Genomic DNA, 22083 nt, shown 5'->3' with positions numbered 1-22083 from the left:
AACAAGCAGTCTGAAGACATCACAGAATTTTTCACTGTTTTCTGACATTTTATAGATGAATCGGGAAAATAATCAACAGATTAATCTATAGTGAAAATAAATAGTTGCAGCTCTAGCTACATGTGGCATTTTAACACAGTAGTGACAATATACCTAGTGTATAAATGTGAACATTTGTACTGTGTGTATGTTGAAGAAAAGTGATTTTAGATCACAAAATACGACACTAATATCTGATGTCAGTTTCCTTACAATATGTATTTTAGTGGGTGAATCTTTATGATCCAGTTGAAATAAACCTTTCCCATGTACTATACAATATCATCATCATCTAAAAAAAAAAAAAAGAATATGGGAATAATGTCATTGTCCTATAACGTGATGTAAAAGGTTGTATGTGTGTGTCCATGTGTGCAAGTGCATGTACACAGATCCACCCTAGGGCTGCACTTTGGTTCTCCTCCACACATTAGGGCAGCTATAATTTTGTCATGGATGGAGATCAGATGGTATGATTCCGACACGAGCACTGCCTGTGGGAGAGTATATGGCTGCAATAATGAGAAGATAAGTACCTGAGGATGTATAATCACCACAACATGGAAGAATCCATGAAACTAATTCAATTTATGATGGGGAGCCCTTTGTGGGGAGTGTGTGATTTGTTGCTTCTTAGATGTCACAGGCAGGTGTGAAAGGTTTGGTGCTGTGCAAAAATGCAGAAAATACATTCAGAAACAGTTTATCCCTGTTTTGTGGGTAAAATGTGGCCTTTTGTTGCAACTCATGAGACAAATAAATGTGAACAGAATACAGAATTATATGCTCAGTTACAGACCGATAATATGAGTTGAAATCTCTTTATTTGATTCAAAGTTACACTGCTTAGGTCAGTCCACATTGTCCCTGCTTAAGATTTGTTTTTTTGTATCACAATGCTGCCTCTGACAAGTGTCTGGTTCCTCCTCTTCAAACTATAACATCACGGTCTCATCAGCACCTGATTGAAAGGCTTCATCGCCTGTGTCATCAGCGTTTCTGTGAATGGAGGCACAGAGGATCACCGGTCAAGTCACAGGGATCGCGACAGAAGAATCACGTCCTATGTATTTATAAAGAGCAACTGAGTAAAGGTATTTCATTCATAAAAACGATGGCATGATCTTACTATCTACTATAAAGCTCAAAGAGGATATTTCTTTGTTATTGTGAGACACGAGGGCCCTGAGCAATGTGGTATTGATTGAGAAAACCCTGCATGCAGAATGATTAACAGCTTGAACCGGCTAAGCTTTGTGGGCTAAATCATTCCCTTTACGTGCTACAGTATATTTTGTTAATTGCCTTGTAATTCGTGACCTACAGAGTGCGTGGGCCGGGACATTCATTGACCATGTTTGGTTGACCCTCTTTCTTAAAAAAGCTTCAATTGGGAAGGTATTTTCTATTGGTGTAGGATTTCATTCAGAGTTTGCATTTAGATTGCAATTTTACTAGTTCCTTAAATGTGAACGTTTCACAATAGCAAACACACATCTCAGTAGTTACAAGGATAAAAAAGGCTTTGCTTTGGGACCTAAAGAGTTTGATAGCAACACAGATGCAGCCCATCAAATTAAAATAATGTGACATCATCATTGTGGCCCAGTGGCCTAATGGATAAGGCATCAGCCTCCGGAGCTGGGGATTGTGGGTTCAAGTCCCACCTGGGTCATCTGGATGATACTGGCCTCTGAATTTATGATGTGTACAGCTTCAGCATCTTTAGAAACACCACACAACAGGAATGAAGTGACTGGGTAAGTTTACAATGACAGAGACCTTTTTCACATTAGGAAAAGCACTAGTGTAAATTATAAAATCAATGATTCAGCTGAATTTCATTTAGCTTAGGTCACCAGTCCTATTAATCTAATATTATGCATTAAACTGCTGCTGTGAAAGACATATTTGATGTGCTAGTAATTTATAGTGGTAAACAACTTTTTCAGGCATGTTATTTTTAATAAAGTATAACTGTATACAGCAAAGGAAGTATTCTGTTTTGTGATGGCTAAACATTAGTGCTAGAGTTACATACGTTTCTATATATATTTTTAAGTTTAATTAAAATGGAGGCTACAAGTTACAGCATAGAAATACTGATATGGGTCATAAAAAAAGATTTAAAAAAAGGATGTCAAAAACAGATTTCAGCAAATTCTTTAAGAAGAGAAGGGAGGACACAAGACTTTTCTTTTATTTAAACAAAAGTACACCACAATGTAAAAGTACTTTGTTAGTCTTGTTATTTTAAGTGCAAATGTTATCATCAAAATATATTTTAAGGATTAAAAGTACTTATGCAGAGGGGCCCCATTCAGGGTGTTGTATTATTTATATACTATTGGATTAGAAGTATTGATGCATTAAAAGCATGTAAGCAGCATTTTAATGTTGTTGCAGGTTGAAATGGAACTAATTTTGACTGCTTTATACTGCCAGGCGGTTTAATCTATAAAAAAAATACATCATATTTTACTAGCTGATCAAATGTTTTTATGTATTTTTTAAGATGTCAAGAACAGATTTCAGCAGAATTATTATGAAGAGAAAGTAGGACATTTAGTGCTTTGCTGCCCCTTTGTGGTAAAATATGTGCACACTCACACACATACTGTATATAAAAAGGCATCTGAAACCACAGGCTTAAAACACTCGTCTGAGGAGCAGCACATTTGCCAGACATTCAAATATTAACAAAAAGTCAGCTAACAGGGGAGCTTACACAGCTCATTTGTCATATCTAATTAAAGCAACAACCTTCATGAATATTACAACGGCATACGTCAGCCTACAAGCAACGCATGCGCGAAATGAAGTGAAAGCATACGCACCAACAACATACTCAGCGTTACCAGAATCAAACTATTGTCAAAAACCTTGGTGTTAGAAAGGTATGGGATACCTCGAAGAATACTGCTAGTGCTCCGCAGCCAAAAAGAAACACTAAATCTGCCTGAAACGACGCTATAGCGAAAACGGAAGAAGAGAGAAGTGAAACCTAGCTTGAACTACACTTTTTGGAAGTCGCTCCAAACAGTTGTCAGACTCTACGCACTTGCTTCCTGTTGTCAGTGTGGCTATTAAATATCCAGCGACACGATATAATGTGAGGAATATCGTGAAAGGATACTCAAACCAAGGGCAGGTAACAGCGTGGGACGGGAGGTGAACAACCCGGACAACCGTGTGTTTGTTTTCTACATGAATCTGTTGGCAGGATGTCGCTGAGTTCAGGCGGTTGGACTCACACCCCTGGCTACACACCGGACCAGTCCGCCGCCCTCCCCAGTCACTATGGGGCCTCGCAGTCACAACTTGGCTGCCAAACCGTCCTCATGTCGGTTCGGGTGTCGGTGTGCCATTCTGGTATTCGGCCGCTGTGTCTTCCGGGGGCAGGTGATGAGTCACTCCGCCTGCAGCTTAGCATGGACCCGGGGAAATCCGGGGAATTCCGGTTGTCGCTCCAGGACAGTAGCGGGACTGGCCGGAGTGTGGTGAGTTCACAGCAGCATGGCGGCAGTAGTGTTGGGTTTGTTGTGATGTGTGATTTGAGTGGGGAACACATGAAAACATGTACAAAGGAAGACTTTTTATGTTAGATGCGACTCCATACTCAGTGCAAGGATTTGGTGTGTAGATATATGGTGCAATAAAACTTACTTTTAATGGGGACCACCCAGAGCAGGGGTTTCCAAATGTACTGGCTTGTTACCAGGACCAGGTTAACCCACAAGGAGGCCATGGGGCAAAAATAATCTCACTTTCTATGCATTATTTTTTGTAACCTGGACCTGAGAACAAAGCAGACTACCCCACATCTGATTTGATCTCATCTGGCTCACAGTTTGCTGTGTTTCAGTTAGTTTGTGGTAATTTGTTTTATGTTTATTAAGGAGTATGCAACATGTAAGCATAATATCAACTGAAATAATAAAGGTATAATATTTCCCTCTACAAGACAGGCCCTCAAGATTGGGTAAATCAATACATATTATCAAATTAACTTGCAATATCCTCAAACTCATTGCCACACTGTTAACTTGGAGTTTTTGGGCCCCGTGAGGTTTGGGCGCGATGGAGCAGTTAATCCAGCATTGATTGGGACCCTGTAGCACAAAGCAATCTCTAAGCATGACCTCTCATTACAGGCTGTAAATTTGTATATTGTATATCTGTATATTTAAATATTTTTACTGGCCTGAAGAGGTAAAACTATTAATCATCAAGGGACCCTTCAGATAGCTTCTGACCCCTTGGAGGGCTCCCGAGCTTCAGGTTAGAAAAAGGGTGCTGATGTGTGGCTGAACCCTGTTCTTACTAGAAAATGCAAAGAAAGTATTATACATTGTGCTATCAAGCCTGCAATCAACTGGTCTTTGATTATTGGTCACTTCTGACAGTTACATGGCCAAGTTACATACAGAGCCTTTATCTTTGTCAGTTATTCCACATATGTTATTATAGCTACACTCAGTCCCAGTGTATTAAGTACACCAAGCTAAAAACTGATGCAGTCTAATACCACAGTTCTGTGATAAATCCTACATTCATGCAGTTAATAATTTGTAGAAACTGTTTTTGGTTTAACTTTATGGTCATGTTGGAGGCTGTGGTTTGCAGTGCTGCCGAATTATATCGCATTGCACTAAAAAGTGTTTTGAATATTTAGTCTACACTCATAAATTTGGTTGGAAAATATTAGAAACTCCTCTCAGTATGATGCAGTGCAATTCAGCAGCTTGGGAAAGTTCCATGCAAAGCCTTTATCTTCATTCATCATTTTAGTTTTTCATTAATTGCATTTTCTTAAAGCATTATAGTTTTTACATTTACAGGATAATTCATATTTGTTTTACTGTTTGACATTTTCTTAGATACTGTAACAGTGCATCTATATTTAAGTTAGTTACAGTATAATGGAATGTTAAAATTATGTTTTTACCAAACCAAGTGCACACATGCAGTGACGCTCATAGCTGCCATTTTAGCATAATGTAACCTATGATTAATTTACGCTCCCCATTTCTTTCTATTTCATCTCCTCTCATTCTTGCTCTCTTTTTTCTTCTTTTTCCAGACCATAGCTGAGTTTGATTTGGGGACAGTTAACTATGAGGTGAAGTCACCAAAGTGCCACGAACTGAGTTTGGCAGTGCCTCCACATGACCGCATCAGCTTCAACTTCCGCTGTGAGCAGGAGGCCCAGGAGTGGGCTACAGTTGTGATGTCTTCATTGAGAGAAGCACACAGAGGTCAGTTGTCCTTCTTGCCAAATACTCATTGTTCTTTTCGATAACAACACAGCAAAAAGGTGGGGAAAAGGTAGATACTTCATACTTGTAACAGGGTCCTATGAGCCTTTTCAAACCTACAGTACAATTTTATAAGAAACCCCTGTTATGTATTCTCAATTGGTGGATTTCATTTGCCCTGTAATGAACTTAGTTTGTGCAAACTGAGCTAAACGTATCAAACTGGTTATTTATTTATTTGAACAAAAGAGCTTTTCATTGCCCTGCTCGATGCTTGTTAACATCACTGCCGTCAATCTCAACCACTGTAACCAAACTTCATATTTTGGCTTCAGAGGGAATTTCAATAATTTGGTCTGTGCTTACTTACATAATAAGCCCTTGTTTACTTACTCACATGTGTGTGAATAATAAAGTAAAAGAAAAGAAAAATGAAAGAAAGTAAAAAAATTTGTGGAATGATTAAAAACTAGTAATATTGTAGCCACTTTGGGCTGCCATCATAATGATATTTATACAAAATTGCACAGTTATGGATGACTATTTAAGTTTGCAGCTGTGGCTTTTGGGATACTTCAGGAAGATATAGAAGACATTTTTGTCTGGGCTGCTGGTAGTTAAACAGAGGGACCTAATTTTATGTACAAGAGGTTGGTTTTTTGGACTGACTTGCCTGGTATACAAACTAGAGCTTGAACAATTAGTCAATTAATTGGTTAGTTGTCAACTTTTAAATGAATCGCCAACTATTTTGATAATCGATTGAGTCTTTTTTTTTTTTTTCAAGAGAAAATTTTCTGATTTCAGCTTCTCAAATGTTCTCAAATTCTTTAGTGACAGTAAACTGAATATCTTTGGGTTGTGGACAAAACAAGACATTTGAGGACGTCACCTTGGTTTTCTGACATTTTATGGACCAACGACTAATCGATTAATCAAAAAAATGATCAACAGATGATTCGATAATGAAAATAATCATTAGTTGCAGCCCTAATACAAACCAACATAAAGTATATGGAATCAGTGTTGGAAGTGACAGCATAATTATCCCTGTGGCAGCAGGGATAATCATTTTAACAGTCTAACTGAATGGATAGTGGCAGGGGTTAACAGTTGCTCTCCCTGTAGTTGTGGTCTAACTTACGACGCAGCATGATAATGTATCAGATAAATGAGCTAAGATCAGAGACAGTGCTCACTGTGTCATTCAGACGAAAACAACACAAGAGATCAGAAGGAAATATTTGCCTTGTTATTTATTATGTTCCTTTCTGTTCTACAAAAGTATCTCAAGACAAGATGCAACAATATTAATGTAGACGAACAGTTAAAGATTTCAGTCTACAGCTACAGACAGAGCAAAATTAGACAATAGGAGAGGTCTTTTGTAGAATGTGGAAAAGCTGAATGTGTCTTGCGGGTCTCTTTCTTGTGTTTTCTATCTGTTTATCTAAATGCTTTTTTTTTCTGGTTTTCAACATTTCTTAATTGGCAGTCGCCCCTCAAGATAATGGTCCACAGCGTCCCCCGGATGGTCTCGATCTTCAGAAAAGCTTGGCCTTGCAACGAACAGGTGTGTACACCGAACATGTTCCTGCCAACATGAATTGTTATCTGATCTGGTTTGGGTTCTCTTTCATTGAATCGTTGTTAGCCCCCTAGTGGTTGTTTGGAGATATGGCAACATCCTCTGCAAACACTTGCCCATATGTTCACCTGTGTGGGCTTGTCGGTGTTTTTACTGTCGTGTGTGTCCGTGTGTGTGTGTGTGTGTCAATCTGTAGAGGAAACCTGCATAGAGCTGACCCAAGCCATAGAAGCAGGTGACATGCAGTCTGCTTCTGTCTTTGCTGCCACGCTCGCCCGACAACATGCCACGCTCAAGATTCAGCCCTCTGCCAGAGACTATGAAGACACAGAAATCAAGTAGGAGTGTCATCATTATTAGTTATGATTTTCACATTTAAAAAAATATGATTGTTCAATAATTGTTTAATTTTAAAATGTAAAATAAAGTAGATTATTACACCATTTATACAAAGTGGCTAATGGCTTTTGTTTCATCTTATCTAACAGCTTGGCTGTTGTAGTTGAAGATTCTTCTTCATCCTGTTGTGTCACTGTGAAAGTTTTCCCACATATGACTACTGCAGCGCTGAAACAGCAGGTTAGTCTGAAGAATGCTTTGCTTCTTCATTTGTGTCCTGAAAAAATCAAGTTAGTAAATTTTATTTATATAGCCCAGAATCACAAATCACATTTGCCTTAAAGGGCTTAAAGAATCACTATCAGTCTTATCTAAAAGGTCTTTCTTTCTTTGGTTTTCTACCACCTCAGATGTTTCTTGAGTATGGCTTTCACCCGTGGGTGCAGCGCTGGGTGATTGGCCAGTGTCTATGCACCAACCAGCGCTCTCTGGCCTCTTATGGGGTTCATCAGGACGGTGACACAGCCTTCTTGTACCTCCTGTCAGCCCGTCATGCTCGCTTGACCCTCCAAGTCCTCCAGCAGGACCAGGAGAGTGCCCTCCTTCTCAGTCCTCCATCTCTGTCTCTCCCCACTCCTCCCATCTCTGCTACCTCTGCAAATGGCCCCTCATCTCTAGACCGGAGGCCTTACACCACCCTGCCTCCGACACTCCATACCAGCAGCAATACTGGTGAGTGAGGGCATTAACATGTGGTTTTGTCACAGTTGTCAGATCAGATTTGCTTTGTAATTTGTTTTCTATCACCATTAATTCCTATAAAAAGTCTAAACCCACTGGGTTACTTATTTATGACATTATTATTTGCTTTATTTTTACTATACTCTGTAAGTCATAAACTCAGTGGTTTTAAGGATCCACTGAAAACAGAGATGTACAGCTGATTTGATAGAATTAATTTTATACATGATTGTGGTGTCACAGTTTAATAAAATTTCAATTAAGCAGAAAGAATTAGTAGTATGTAGTAGAAGTAGCTTTATCTTAGCACCGCAACCCCATTGAATTGAGAACTTTGCATTGAAAAATACAATGTGGTCCAATGTATTGTTACAGCCCATGTGTTTATAACACCACAGTCCTTTTAGTTGTATCAAAAGTAGTGTAATTCTACTCAAACTGAATGTAAAGGGATCAACCCCTGCTACACGTTGCCTCTCCACCTTAGTGTTGTGTCTGCCCATACAAGAATATAACAGTGCACAGTAATGGGAAAAGTAAGAATAGAAGAATTTAAATGTGCTTATCCGTGTAATAAAATCTCATAGAAATTGTAATATTCTGATGTTGTTTATTACATTTGACAGTGCAGTGTTGCTTCTTTTACACCTATTTGTAATGGATTTAAAAAAAAAAAAAAAAACCAAAGGAGGTCAGTAGAACACACGGTGAATTGTTTTAGTGTAGGAGGGTTTGTACCAGCATACTGTAGGCCTACATATATCACATGCGTAGAGACACAAAGCCATTCACACATAAGCATAATGCACACACAAATTCACTTGCAGGTGTTTACTGGTTGCTTATTAGATACTTCTTTTCTCCTTAAATATTTCAGGTGTGTCAGAGAGAGGAAACATCTGTGAGATCAGAGATCTCATCAAGCTAGAGATGCCTCAGCTCAATGAAGCACTGAGCCCCAACACAGCCTCCACCCAGGTAATAGACAGCAGCTATGGTGGTAGTTTAATTATAGTATGTTCAAATTCACATGCTGTTCAAAATGGTCAGTGTTTTGATAAAATATGTCATAAGAAAAGTAATTTGATAAGACATAAGTTGCATGTTTTGCTGTTTCTCACACTTTAAAACATAATAGACATAATACTGAAAAGATGAATGATAAAGTTCAACAAGAACAAAGAGTAAAAGCACTACTATGTGCCTTAGGGCTGGTCGTGCCCTTCTTGCACTTACATTAACAAACCAACACGGCCGGGCTGTGAGATCTGCAGTACAAACCGCCCTGAGAACTACGTCATCCCAGGCGGATATCGACCTGACGCACTGGAACTCAGACGGATCCAGCAGGAGAAGGAGGCTATCAGACAGTACCAGCAGGTAAGAAAAACACACTCGCACCTGTACCACTGAGCATACCATGCACCCACAGTCTTACATATACTTATGTCTTTCACCCATATATACTTAGAGTAAAACCTTATTTTGGCGTACCATTTGTTGACAGATACATAGAAGGGTTCAACAACAAGCCTGGGTCAAATTAGATTTTGTAAAAAAAAATAATAATAATAATAATTTAAAAAAAAAGCACAAGGCAACACGGGGCTCCAATTTGGACAAAATACTACAATAAGGAGAGGGAAGTATGAAACTGATTCACAGTTGACAACTGAATTCAAATTTACAGGCTCTCTCAGGTTGACTCTCTTCTCTTCTGTCTCTGTTTTTTTGAAGGAGAAAGGGAGAAGAGAGGTGCTGAGGAGTGCTGGGGCTCAAAACAACTCACTCCTGTATAACCTGGACCAGGACTACTGAACACACACAGACACAGGCATACATATACTGTTTATTTGTGTTTCATTCACAGACAGTTTGAATTTGTAGCACCATTTTCGTTGCACTCATCGGACACTCACTTTTAAACCACATAAGAAATCATCATGCACAATGTCAATGTCTATATGCACGTCTATATGCTGGAATTGAAGGCATATGGTTCTGTTATTTCTAGAATCTCTGAAGCCTATTTAAGCCTTATTGCAGCCTAGTATTGGCCAAATAAGCAATACAGTTGGTGGCATAGGTGCATCTCTGGCTCCAGTGTTTTGCATCTTCATGAGGTCCTCCAGAGAGAAACTGAATGAGAACAGTTGATTTTACATTTTATGAAAATGTGCCAACTCTGTTCTTGGGAAAAGTAGAACCTAGCAGATACTGGACTTCAGAGGCCAATATTGACATTTTGAGAGTTAAAAAAAAAACTGACAGGGATTTTTTGTCACATAATAATGAACATTTTTGGCCCTGGGACCTGTATCATGAAGCGAGTTCAACTTATTCTGGCTCTCTTGGGGTCACCTGGCTTCACTGCGCCTAACATTGGCCATACTGGATAGCCGGCATCACGAAGCTGGTTATCAGCTGGTTCTGCTAACTGGGTTTTCCTATCCAGCAACGAGCGTGTTAACGTGAAAGAGGCAGAGTTGTTAAAAGCGACATCATCCAAACCATGAGTGAAGTACTTAATATGAAATGTGATTAAACAGTGATACCTGCGGGGAAGTTCTGTTATAGTGGTAGCAGAAAGTGATATTCAGCAAGGTAATGTAAACAGTATAATCTAGAATAGGAAAACAAGCTGTAGAAACACAAATAAACAAATATTAAATTGAAGCTAAGGCTATCAATTAGCATGGGAATTATTATATACAATATGTCAGTATAGAGGGAGTATTTTTTTGTTTTTATGTCTGATGATGAACAAACTATTATGAATATGTGATGCACATAAAAAAGTTTGAAGCAAGTCAGACTGACAGAGAGGAGAAGAAAAGTAGTTAATCATGTAGATAATCATGGGAAATATATAAGAGTGTGTGGATTATTTTTCTTATAAAAGACAACAGAGGGTATAGTTTTTCTTTCCAATTATCATCACAGAGTTGCCTCATCTTATTCTGTGCTGTAGTAATGGAGTAAACTCTTTTGTCCCTGTCAGGATCCTGTAGGAATGATGACTCCGTATTTCCACTGAGTTGATTAGTCAGTGTTTGGGCCGTTTACAGGTGTTGATCTAATCCTCTGACGTTAACCTCCTCCTGCCCTGAGGCAGGTTAGCTGTGCAGCATAGGTTACCATGGTGATCTGCCACAGCTAAAAGTGAGCCAGCTTCATGACATCAGAAAACCTGAGTGAAGCCCAGAGATAGCTGGCTAACCCACTAATCTCGCTTTGTGGTACATACCCCCGCCAATATGTATTGGTCAAGCTCCAGTGAGAAGGTTATGAAAGACTCTTCCTTATATTGACCATGGATAACTACAGTCATTGTTGCCTTTCAGCATCAAGTGGCTTTTTTTAATGAACTCAAGAGCAGAGGTTGCCACTGAATTGAATGTATTAGCCTATTTGTTAATTTTGCACTCTTAATTGTATTTACTCTGTGAAACGGATAAAAATAAAATGTTTATACACAATGTGTGTGTCTGCATGTGAAAAATTGTAAATTTAGCTGCCCCTGTAACAAAAACTGAAGAGAAATAGTTTCCGGATTATATTGTTAACCCGCCCAACAACACCACCCCTTGTCCCAGGCAAGGGAAGAGGAGCGCAGGGAGAATTTTGCCCGGCTGGTGATGATGGACGGTCAGGAACTGCTACCTAACCCAGAGTCTGTGGACTGTAGGATCTGCTACATGGACCTGCAGCCTGGAGAGGGGGTCCTACTGAGGGAGTGTCTCCACTGCTTCTGCAGGTAAGATTCAGGAGGTGGTGGGCAATATAAAAAAAACAGAGCAGAAAGAGTGAAGATGTATGAACGGGTTGAAAGGTGGTGTCAGGTCAATGGAGGGAGAAAAAGGGGAAAGGGTTTTGAGAAAGAAGCAGGTGTGTAGCTCAGAGAGGGGCTTCACTGCTTTTGTTGGTGGGAATATCCTGAATGTTTCTCATGATTCAGACCTGTCTGTGTCTGCATGTTTGTGCCCAGGGAGTGTTTACGCTCAGTCATCATGCTGAGTGAGGAGCCGGAGGTGTCCTGTCCCTACAGAGATGATACTTATTCCTGTACCTGCTCCCTGCAGGAGCGGGAGATCAGAGCTGTGAGTTACACCAACAAAGTATTTGCTCTGATACACCAGCGTAAAATACAGTACCTATCTAACTGGTGTATTAGCATGTAGCATTAGCATCCTAAAGCATCAGAATATGTAAATCAATCTTACTGTACATTATGTTTTAATTTAGCAAGAAAAGCTCCTTTCAACACTGTCAACACCAGCCAAGAAGCTGAAGCTACTGCTCTGCTACTGGTTTTCAGCCGAGACTTTGGCTTTTCTCCCTGTGGACAGCCTCCAGCTGCTTCAGCTAACATGAAGCAACAGTTAGCCAACCTCTCCAGCTGCTAAATGTTAAACAATAAGCTGTGATCTAACCAGGACTGCTGAAGACAGCCAATGGTTTAAGTGTAGCCTCTGTTTGAAGAGCAAGATGTGTCGATGAAATGTAGAACATAGGCATTGAAATGACAGCTAATCAAGCTGCTGGACATACAGTGTTCATCTGCGTTTGTTTTCTTTGCAACTCAGATTAGAACCTGTTAGTAGTGTTAGTGTTAGGGTTGGTTAGTTAGTTAGTAGGGTTATCTAGTCCTCCACATTTTTTTCCCCCTTTCTCCTTTACAGTTGGTGTCAGTAGAGGAGTATGAGCGCTGGCTGCAAAGAGGTCTATCAGTGGCAGAGTCTCGATGTGAGGGCAGCTACCACTGTGCCACTCCAGACTGCCTGGGCTGGTGTGTGTACGAGGACACAGTCAATGTCTTCCACTGCCCCGTCTGCAGGAAACACAACTGCCTGATTTGCAAGGTAGGAAATATATAGAGTATATACATACAAATAATACAGTATTTGATCATTTGCTCCCATAGTTTCTAGGAAGTTGTCTTGCTGTACTCATGAGATTGTATGCACAACCATGGTACAAATGGGGGTAAAGATTGTACCACGCGCTAATCAATTAGTCAAAGCTAATTAATAATAATAAGTCCTTTGAAAGAAACAAGTGACCTTACACATTTGAGAGTAGTCACACAGTTTTTAATTGGCCTGGCCCCCTCAGGCTAACTGCTCTTTAAAGACAGAAATGTTTCTATCTTTATGCACCAAAAATCTTTTTGTAACCCTGTTACTAATTTTTCTTTTCTCCTCAGTCTATTCATGAAGGAATGAACTGTAAGCAATACCAGGATGATCTTGCAGCCCGCGCTATAAATGACTCTGCTGCCAGGAGGACAACACATCTACTCAAGGTGAGCTGTAATAGGCACTTGTGTATGTGTGTATAAAGAGAAAGAGAGACCTCCTCTAAACTGTCTATCATTGTTTTTGGAACTGCTATCACATGTACAGTATTAGAAGGACTTGTCAATAGTATAGCTAATCCATGTCTAAGTGCAGAGATGGATTATGTTATAACTCAGAGATAGATGGCTTTGTATTCCACGTGCTTACAGAAAGAACAGAAACTGGCACCTACCAGATCCTCTTATCTCATTTTCTCTCTTCTTCCCTCTTACATTTTTGTTCTCATTTTCTGTCTCACAGACTCTTGTGCAGTCAGGGGAGGCAATGCACTGTCCCCAGTGTGGCATCATTGTGCAGAAGAGGGATGGATGTGATTGGCTGCGCTGCACTGTCTGTCACACTGAGATCTGCTGGGTAACCAGAGGACCCCGCTGGGGGCCTTTGGTAAGAAATCCTTCCTTCCTTTGCTCATGGCATATTTCTTCCCAAATGTACCTACCAGATCTCCTACACCCTCAGAATTTGTAAACTATCATTTAGGAACCACATTCTGTTGATGGGCTACATCTGTGGAATGAAAGTATGATTCATAAACCTTTGTCAGACTCACCCTTTTTTTAGCAAAAATCTGATTATTGTCTCTCCAATATGTCATAAAGTTACAGCCCTAATAAAGGTATACAGCCAAAACAAGTTTTTATTTACAAGGTAACTCAAAGGTTTGATAACTCTTATTCTGATCCTTCCCAAGGGTCCTGGAGACACCAGTGGAGGATGTCGCTGCAACGTCAACAATCAGAAATGTCATCCTAAATGCCAAAACTGTCACTGAGAATCTCAAGAGTGGTCAGATTGTAGTAGGTAATGAAAGACTCAAATTGAAATAGACTATTCTCTAAAATAGAGAAAAGAGGATTACAGTGAATTAAAAAAAAAAGTATATTTAAGCAAAAACTGACTGTGCAGGATCGTTAGATACAATGCTTCCTCTTTGTTATAACTAAAGACATTCTCAAATTCCTCTCAGTAATCAGAATAACAAATTAATTTATGTTGACATTTAGCTCTGCCTCTCACAGACATGGAAAAGCATGAATGTGTGATTTTTAACAAGACTGTTCAATATAAATTAAATTATCACTTCTCACTGTAACGATGATAAGGGTGGTTAGAAGCATGCAGGGAAAGAGTATTAACTTGTATTGCACGTGGTGCATTTTTAAATGATAAACACAGGTGTGTTGTTTTCTGCTTTGGTAGGTTACATACCAGGATGCATTACATTAAACTGAAGTGGCCTTATTCTTGTGCACAAAAGCTGTATCAGGGTGTTTATGAAGTTTTCTGAGAAACGTGACAAAAATCCTTGTCCTTGATATGCAATTTTTCTGCATAGAGATAAATCGAACAAGTGTATGGAGTTATATATGGTTATATATGTTGTGCCTGTGTGATAGTCGGACTGCATGTGCGTCTTGCCGCCAAAGAGAATGTGTCTGATTGTTAATCTGTTGTTTAACCACCTGACTTTGAGTGGAACCAGGCTGTTTGTGAGTTGATCACTCACATGCTTCTGTATTTAACAAGCAGTGCAGCTCGTGCCTGGGGTGCAGAGGTCGCTGAGGTACTGCTGACCAGCTGTGTATTGTGTGATAACAAAATCAATAAATAGCAGAGTGTATTGATTAATAGTCAAATGTTAATTGCAATACTTGAATACTTTCTGTAAGAGAAGGTACATTTTGTCGATAAGCTCATATTCCTGTGCAGGAACGCAAATATGATAGGGTGCATATGGTGACATTAGTCAGCATACTTAACAGCTTTTTTAATTATCCATGGTAATATTTGGAATATTTTCTAATTATTCTATGCATGAATTTGTTATTCTAATACATTAATGGAATTCAATAACGTATCCTGTATGACTTTGCCTAGCCTCACCAACTGTACTCTGTTACCCAGAAAAAAAAGATAAATTCCAAATACCGGACTATGCCCTCGACTACACTACTGCCCTGCACTGACAAGCCATGAAGAAGTTTTCACTGTTACTTGTGTTGAAATATCAGCTCTGTGTTGCTGATGTACCGTTGTGCCTTAATTATCAATAAATACCCTTTAAACTCTCAAACTTCTTCGTGTGTGTTTTAAAGTACTGTCTGAGGATCTCAGGCAGGCGAACTTAGTGTCCTCTCATATCTCTTCTTAAAACTCATTTTTATGTTATGGCTTTTTCTTAACTGATGGTATTTGTTGTAATTATTTAAATTATTTTATCTTGTTTTATATCTTGGATTTTATCTTTATTATTATTTTTTACTGTGAAACACTTTTGAACTTTGTTTTGAAAGGTGCTTTCTAAATAAAGTAATTATTATTATTATCGGGGGTGTCCGGCATGCCTACCTACATTTACTGTATATTACCAGCACTCTATTTTGGTATTCGTACTAAACAAAGTTTTTATTTAAAGCCAATTTATGTCTTTGTTGACCAATGTACTAATTACCATTGTCATGTCAGTCTGCACTACCAGTAACTCGTCAACAGGTGTTAGTGTCGCTATGTGGACAGCATGCATGGGGAGGCAGAGGGAAAATAGCTGTGCAGCGATTTTCAACTTAAACTAATATTCTCACATTTTACAGGTGAACGGCTCACTCTCAGTGTAAGGCAACTATTTTGATAATCGATTAATCCTTTGAGTCATTTTTCAAGAAGAAATACTGCTTATTCCATCTTCTCAAAAGAGAGGACTTGCTCCTTTTCTCTGCTTTCCATTTTTGTAAAATGAATTCCTTTTGAGTTTTTGACTGTCTGTCCGACAAAACAAGACACCTGAACGTCTCCTATATTGAGAAAGGCATTTTCCACTATTTTCTGACTAAACGATCAGTCGATAAGATAATTATCAGATTAATCAACAATGCAAGCAATAGCTCGTTTATATTCTTTATTTACCCTCTTTAGGGTGATTGGGTGTTTGGAGGGGAGTGGGGTTGGAGTGTTGGGGTTAAGGGATGGAGTAGGGAGGAGGTGTTTGCGTGATCACTGGTAGGCTACACATTGTGATACAGAAAATGGATGAACATCAATATTCTTGTCATTTGTTATGTATCGATGGTGTATTTGTATGTAAAAACAGCAGAGGTATTCTACTATTTATCGAAGAAAACTGAACAGGCAGTGTGACTTTACAGTACAAATGACTATTCACTTTAGAAAATAATAGAGGAAATAACAACTTAAGTCACGTCATGAGTATATTTTTAGATTTTCCATTTTCACTGAAACGGAGCCAACAGATAAATGTACTTGACACCGTACTTGCAGCACAGAGACTCTACTGTCTGTCCAGCTAAGTTGGAAACACTGACCTCAGGTGGGCTGTATTCAGCCGCCTTAAGTTGACGTGTAATTAAATAGTGGTACGGTGGTCAGCGAGGGACAAGCACTTCACCGCCCCCCATAATCAAAACAAACGTCACAGCACAGCAAAGTGCGTACATAACGTGACGCCGTGACGTCATCGGGAGATTAAAGTGTTCGGAATGTCATGACGTCATCATCAGGATGCCGGCATAGACAGACCAGAAGAGGTGAATTAGTAAAGCACTTGTTTTTTTGAGAAGTTTAAAAAGAGTGCAAAATGGGCCAAACTTTAACACGACTAAAGAGAGACAAACCAAACAAGGACAAAAAGAATAAAGACAAACCAAAGCAGAACAAAGCAAACAAAAGCAACTTGCAGATAAAGCAGTTCGATATTGTTTGTGGTAGATTTTACAAGTACGTGGTGAACTACTTGAAGGGACAGGGGAGATTTGGGAGAGTTTTCAGCTGTATAAAATTAAACAAAAGAGACAGGGTTGTGATCAAGTTTGTTTCAAAAAAGGTTTATGCTGAGACAGAAAGGTTGTCCATACAAATAGCTAATGAAGTTGACACAGACAAAAAATACTTTGTGCATTTTTTGGAATCTTTCAATCACCTTGACACCATGTGTCTGGTGTTTGAGGAGCTGGACATGAGCCTGAAAGATTTTATGATTGAGAGATACTGGCAGCCACTGTCTCTATCTGAAATTCGAATTGTCATGCGACAGCTGCTCAAAGGTCTTGATATCTTAATGAGATCACAAATCATTCATGCAGACATTAGGCCAGACAACATAATGCTTGTGAATCACAAACTGTGTCCCTTCAAGGTAAAATTCATTGACTTTGGTTGTGCAGAACTCTCTTTGCCAGTGCGGCTCGTGCATCCTCCGTATACACCTTACACATCTCCAGAAGTGTCTTTGGGCCTCCCAATCACTGGAGCAATAGATATGTGGTCTCTAGGGTGTGTCATGGCATTTTTGTACCTGGGCTACCACCTGTATCCTATGTACTGTAAATACAACATGATGAAAAATATTGTAAAGTTGCAAGGTCAGCCAGATGACCAGCTGCTGAATGATGGGACCAATACTAAAGAATTTTTCACCAAAGACAAGGAGTCTGGCAAAGAACTATGGAGACTAAAGACACCAAAAGAGTACACATCTGAATCAGGTAAGACCATTGACTGGTGGAGCGTTTCCAGCAAGATAGACAGTCTGGATGAGATTGTAACGTGGCATGACAACTCTAAGGAGGACACTAGAGACACACAGGCGTTTAAAAGCCTCCTCAAGCAGATGCTGCACCTGGATTTCAAAGCAAGAATCACTCCCAGTGAAGCTCTGGAGCATGATTTTATGACAATGCGACACCTGACGGAGGAGTCTAAGAGCCAGCGTGTGGAAGAATCCAAGAGCTCATCACACAAAGTGACTTTCAGCCAAGTTTCACATGACCCAACATCAACTTCTGCTTCAGATGGTGGAGCAGCTGCTGCTGGTGGCATAAACAGAGTTTTGTCTGCCTCTAAGGCCTCTGATTCCAATAAGGCCTTTGTGATCTCCAACCAAGATCTACATGATGGACCATCAATTGCTGGTTCAGAGGAAGGAGCATTAGCCTCCGTTCACTCAGAAGATGGAGAATTAGCTGCTGCTGGCTCAAATGCTGGAGCTCCCTCTGCCTCTGTAGCTTCTGGATCAGAGAAGATCACCAATGACCCTGCCTGCGGCTTCGCTGAAGTTAAGACCAGGAGAACAACACTAAGGAGAATCGGCAATTTCTTCTCCAGGATCAAATGCAAGCTAACATGGAAACAAAATAATCCAAAAAGTTAAGAACTAATTAGAATCCACCGACACATTTTCTCCCTCATTTTCCTTTCTGTCCCTCATCCTCACGAGCAGCACGGTGGCTCTCTGATCAACACTGTGGCTTCACAGCATGAGGCCCTGGCTTACCACCTGATCCGGCCGGCTGGAGCCTTCCTGTGCAGAGTTTTCCTGTTCTCCCCGTGTCTGCGTGGGTTTACCCCGGGTGCTCCGGTTTCCTCCCACACTCCAAAGACGAGCAGGTTTAGCTGAATTGGACACTGATTAGTTTGAATTGTAATTGAGAAAAATAAAAGTTTTTGAATGAATTTTAACGTATTATTATTTATGTCAGAAAGACTTTGATTTAGTTAATAATATGTATTTAGTTTGGGTTGTAAATTACACATGGATGGAAACTTGTGTTCATTCACTGAGTGTCATGACCTCAAAGCCTCTAAAAGCTGTACTTCAGCTTACACTATTATTATTATACTTTCCAACACTTTCTCATGAAAATTCATAGTTTTAGTACATGAAACTTTCATTGAATCATATAATACAAAAAGTGCCAGCCATATTTCTTGTGACATAACAAATTTGAATATCTGTGTATATATAAATATACGAAAATGCTGCCATACATATTTTTTGTAGAAATCAAATGAAATACAATAAGATAAGATATAACTTTATTCATCCCGAGGGAAATTGTTGTGCAGCAGTTGCAGTACAAAGTAGAAAAGAGTGCAGATAGAGTGCAAATAAAAACAAAATATAAACAATAAAAAGATTATCAATAGGGTGCAAAACCAACACAATGCCAGAAATGTAAACAGGTTAATGGTAAGTGTCATAAATATAAACTGGTTAATGGTAAGGTACAAATCCAAAATATACACAATGCCAAAAAGTAAACAGTTAATGGTAGGGATCATAAAAATTTTATTTGGTGATGAATAAAAATTGTACAGTGTATGTTTTGGTGAATACAAAACACTCTCACTAGTCCCTGTTGTCTTAAAATTAATGTATTTATTTCCAACAGTGGTGGCTTGGAGTTTGCTTGACAAACAATATTTCCAACAGTCTAGTTATACCCAATAGAACAAGGTCACAAATAGAGGCGTGTGAGCTATCTAGTCTAAAACACAGAATCCAGTTCCATTATTATCAGGAGAGTCGGAGCATCTCCAAGGTCTCCGTCTTATCTTTTACCTCCAGACACACAGAGACTCCTATCATAAAGCATGCCAAGAGTGAAGGACTCTGAGGCCTCTCAGGTTACCCAACCATATCAATGCAGAGGTCATACATTCCTTCATGTTGATTAGTTTCTACCACAGTTCCTCCCATCACGAATAAAAAGCATCTACCTACTTGCCTGTGAGCTCTGTCCCCAGCCGCCTAGCCGCCTAACCCTTCCCAAGTGGGTAAGATCACTGAATGAGGTCAAAGGTTGCACACGCACTGAATCAAACTCTCTTTAACATGGCTGGCAATTACAGAACCTTAGTTCAAAAAGGTTAAAAGTTCCACCTGTGACTAACTACACTCCCTAGACAGTGCAAAAGGGAAAAACCTCAAAATGACAATACGAGGAAAACCGAAAATGTACCCACCTAATATCTAAGTTACTCAAAGCATATGTCAAATCATTTCAAATCAATTTAAAAGGGGTACATGTACTAACATTAACAAATACCAAAAACAATTCATTAGTCATTAATCATTAATTAACTCACTTCTAAGGTTCAAAGATAAAACAAAACACAAAAACACACTAATTAAGAAAATCTCGATATCATAAGATATGTGTAGCAGAACAGCAATCACTACCAATACCCAGATACAGATGGTTTTAGTTACAGTGATTATTACTCATCTAGATACCCTGTATTTTTAAACCTGAAGACAGTAACTCAGAACACATTAAGGATACTTATTACACGGCTTTGTTGAATACTCGATTCTAATTGGTCAATTACGGCATTCTATGCTGGCAAGACGAGGGGAAAACCCTATTTTGAGGTCACAATGACCTTTTGACCTATGGCTTTGAGTCAAAAGTGTCACCTATTCAGTGTCTGGCCAACTGTCAAATATGGTCACAATCTCAACTGTTTCTGAGCTATGGTGTTGAATAATGGCTAAAAAAGTGTTTTTCCAGGACATTAAGATGTCACAGTGAAGTTAACCTCTGAACCTTTGGGAAAAAAATGTTGTGACTTCATCGTTGTATCCCATTTAACATCTGTGTGAAATTTTGTCATTTCAAGGTCATTTTGAGGTCACAGTGACCTTGACCTTGAACTTTGACCACCGAAATCAGTTGGGACCTCAACACCAACAACACCATTGTCCCCGTACCAAAAAGGTCTGCAGTGTAGTCTAAACGACTACCACCCATAGACTGTATATATAGATCGTCCACTTCCTCCCCATAGACTGTAATGAAACCAAAATATCCCGGATACAGGAGCAGCCATCTTGCGCTTTTGACGTCATTTGCAGCCAGAGTCTACGCAGTAGTGATCAGAGTTGGAGCCAATATACCCGGCCGACTCAATCACAAGCAGAGCTCAGCTGTCAATCATGATGTGAAACCCCGTTTTTATAGCATCAAATAACTAATTAAAACCAAAATTATCAGAAAAACGAACCCTTGAACATACTTACATACTAGTACTTTGAGTTTTTAGTTTGGCCCATGTCCCATCCGCTAACATGGAGGGGGCGGGTTTATGACCTATACTGCAGCCAGCCACCAGGGGGCAATCAAGATGTTTTGGCTTCACTTTTGGGGAGCTGTCATGTCGTCCATCTTTATATACAGTCTATGCCCTGTGGCACTCACCCCCATTCTAATGAAGTGCTTTGAGAAACTGGTCCTCATCAGCTGGTCTGGACCCTCACCAGTTTGCATTCAGATCCAACAGATCCACAAAGGCATTCTCCACTGCCCTCCACTCAGTCGTCACACACCTTGAAAATAACAACACCTACATCAGAAAGCTGTTTGTTGATTTCAGCTCATCATTCAACACAATCTCCCCCATGAAACTACTCTCTGCAACTGAATACTGGACTTCCTCACAAACAGACCCCAGACAGTTTGATGTGTTTAAAAGTAGTTTGCAATTTGCACGTTATCATTTATTTTCTAATAAGCTGCTACCGTATGACTCTATTTATCACTTTACCGCCAGTTCGTCAAGTACAATAGTGGTAGAGAATTGAAGATGAAATTATTATTGACCAACACAATGTCAATATTGTATGCTGGTTGTTGATTGGTTAGGGAGGACGTCCTCCATTGGAGCATCATTTTACATGATTTGGCCAATAAGATTATATGATAATCTTATATGATTATAATATGAGATATGAATTCTGAATGCCAACTTGTTTAAACAAAGTCAAAAAGTTTATTGGGGAGGTGGTATATGGGAGAGCTGCCTATTGTACAATAGTAAGCATAGCCAAAGAAGATGCAGTCAAGATTATGAAACATGTCTCACTTGTTGCATGGAAATGCTGACAAAGACATACAGAATTGATCCAAATTTTTATTATAACACTTGTCTGGCATTCGAGAAAGACCATAGGGTTAGCTACTCT

The 22083-nt window shown here is 39.4% G+C and overlaps 1 protein-coding gene and 1 non-coding gene across 3 annotated transcripts; both read left to right on the top strand.

Moving 5' to 3' along the window:
* The first annotated feature begins 1641 nt into the window (after positions 1-1641).
* Positions 1642-1714, top strand: trnar-ccg. The gene has a single exon. It is a non-coding gene; the product is annotated as a tRNA-Arg (tRNA).
* Positions 1715-2708: 994 nt separating this feature from the next.
* Positions 2709-15399, top strand: shrprbck1r (sharpin and rbck1 related). Of its 2 annotated transcripts, XM_044177136.1 has the most exons (14): positions 2742-3539; positions 5123-5297; positions 6793-6870; positions 7082-7223; positions 7374-7464; positions 7635-7956; positions 8843-8943; positions 9175-9345; positions 11562-11722; positions 11954-12065; positions 12648-12827; positions 13172-13270; positions 13566-13709; positions 14017-15399. In XM_044177136.1, exons 1-14 carry the CDS (start codon positions 3264-3266, stop codon positions 14095-14097), a joined length of 2133 nt encoding a protein of 710 aa, XP_044033071.1. In that variant the 5' UTR covers positions 2742-3263; the 3' UTR covers positions 14098-15399. The 2 variants fall into 2 exon arrangements, with proteins under 2 accessions (XP_044033072.1, XP_044033071.1); XM_044177137.1 differs by lacking the exon at positions 9175-9345 and having other exon boundaries at positions 2709-3539.
* Positions 15400-22083: the final 6684 nt, after the last annotated feature.

Source organism: Siniperca chuatsi, linkage group LG19, assembly GCF_020085105.1.
Source record: "Siniperca chuatsi isolate FFG_IHB_CAS linkage group LG19, ASM2008510v1, whole genome shotgun sequence".
NCBI lineage: Eukaryota > Metazoa > Chordata > Actinopteri > Centrarchiformes > Sinipercidae > Siniperca > Siniperca chuatsi.
The sequence above is the reverse complement of the archived record's forward strand: the minus strand, read 5'-3'. Positions and strand labels throughout refer to the sequence as shown.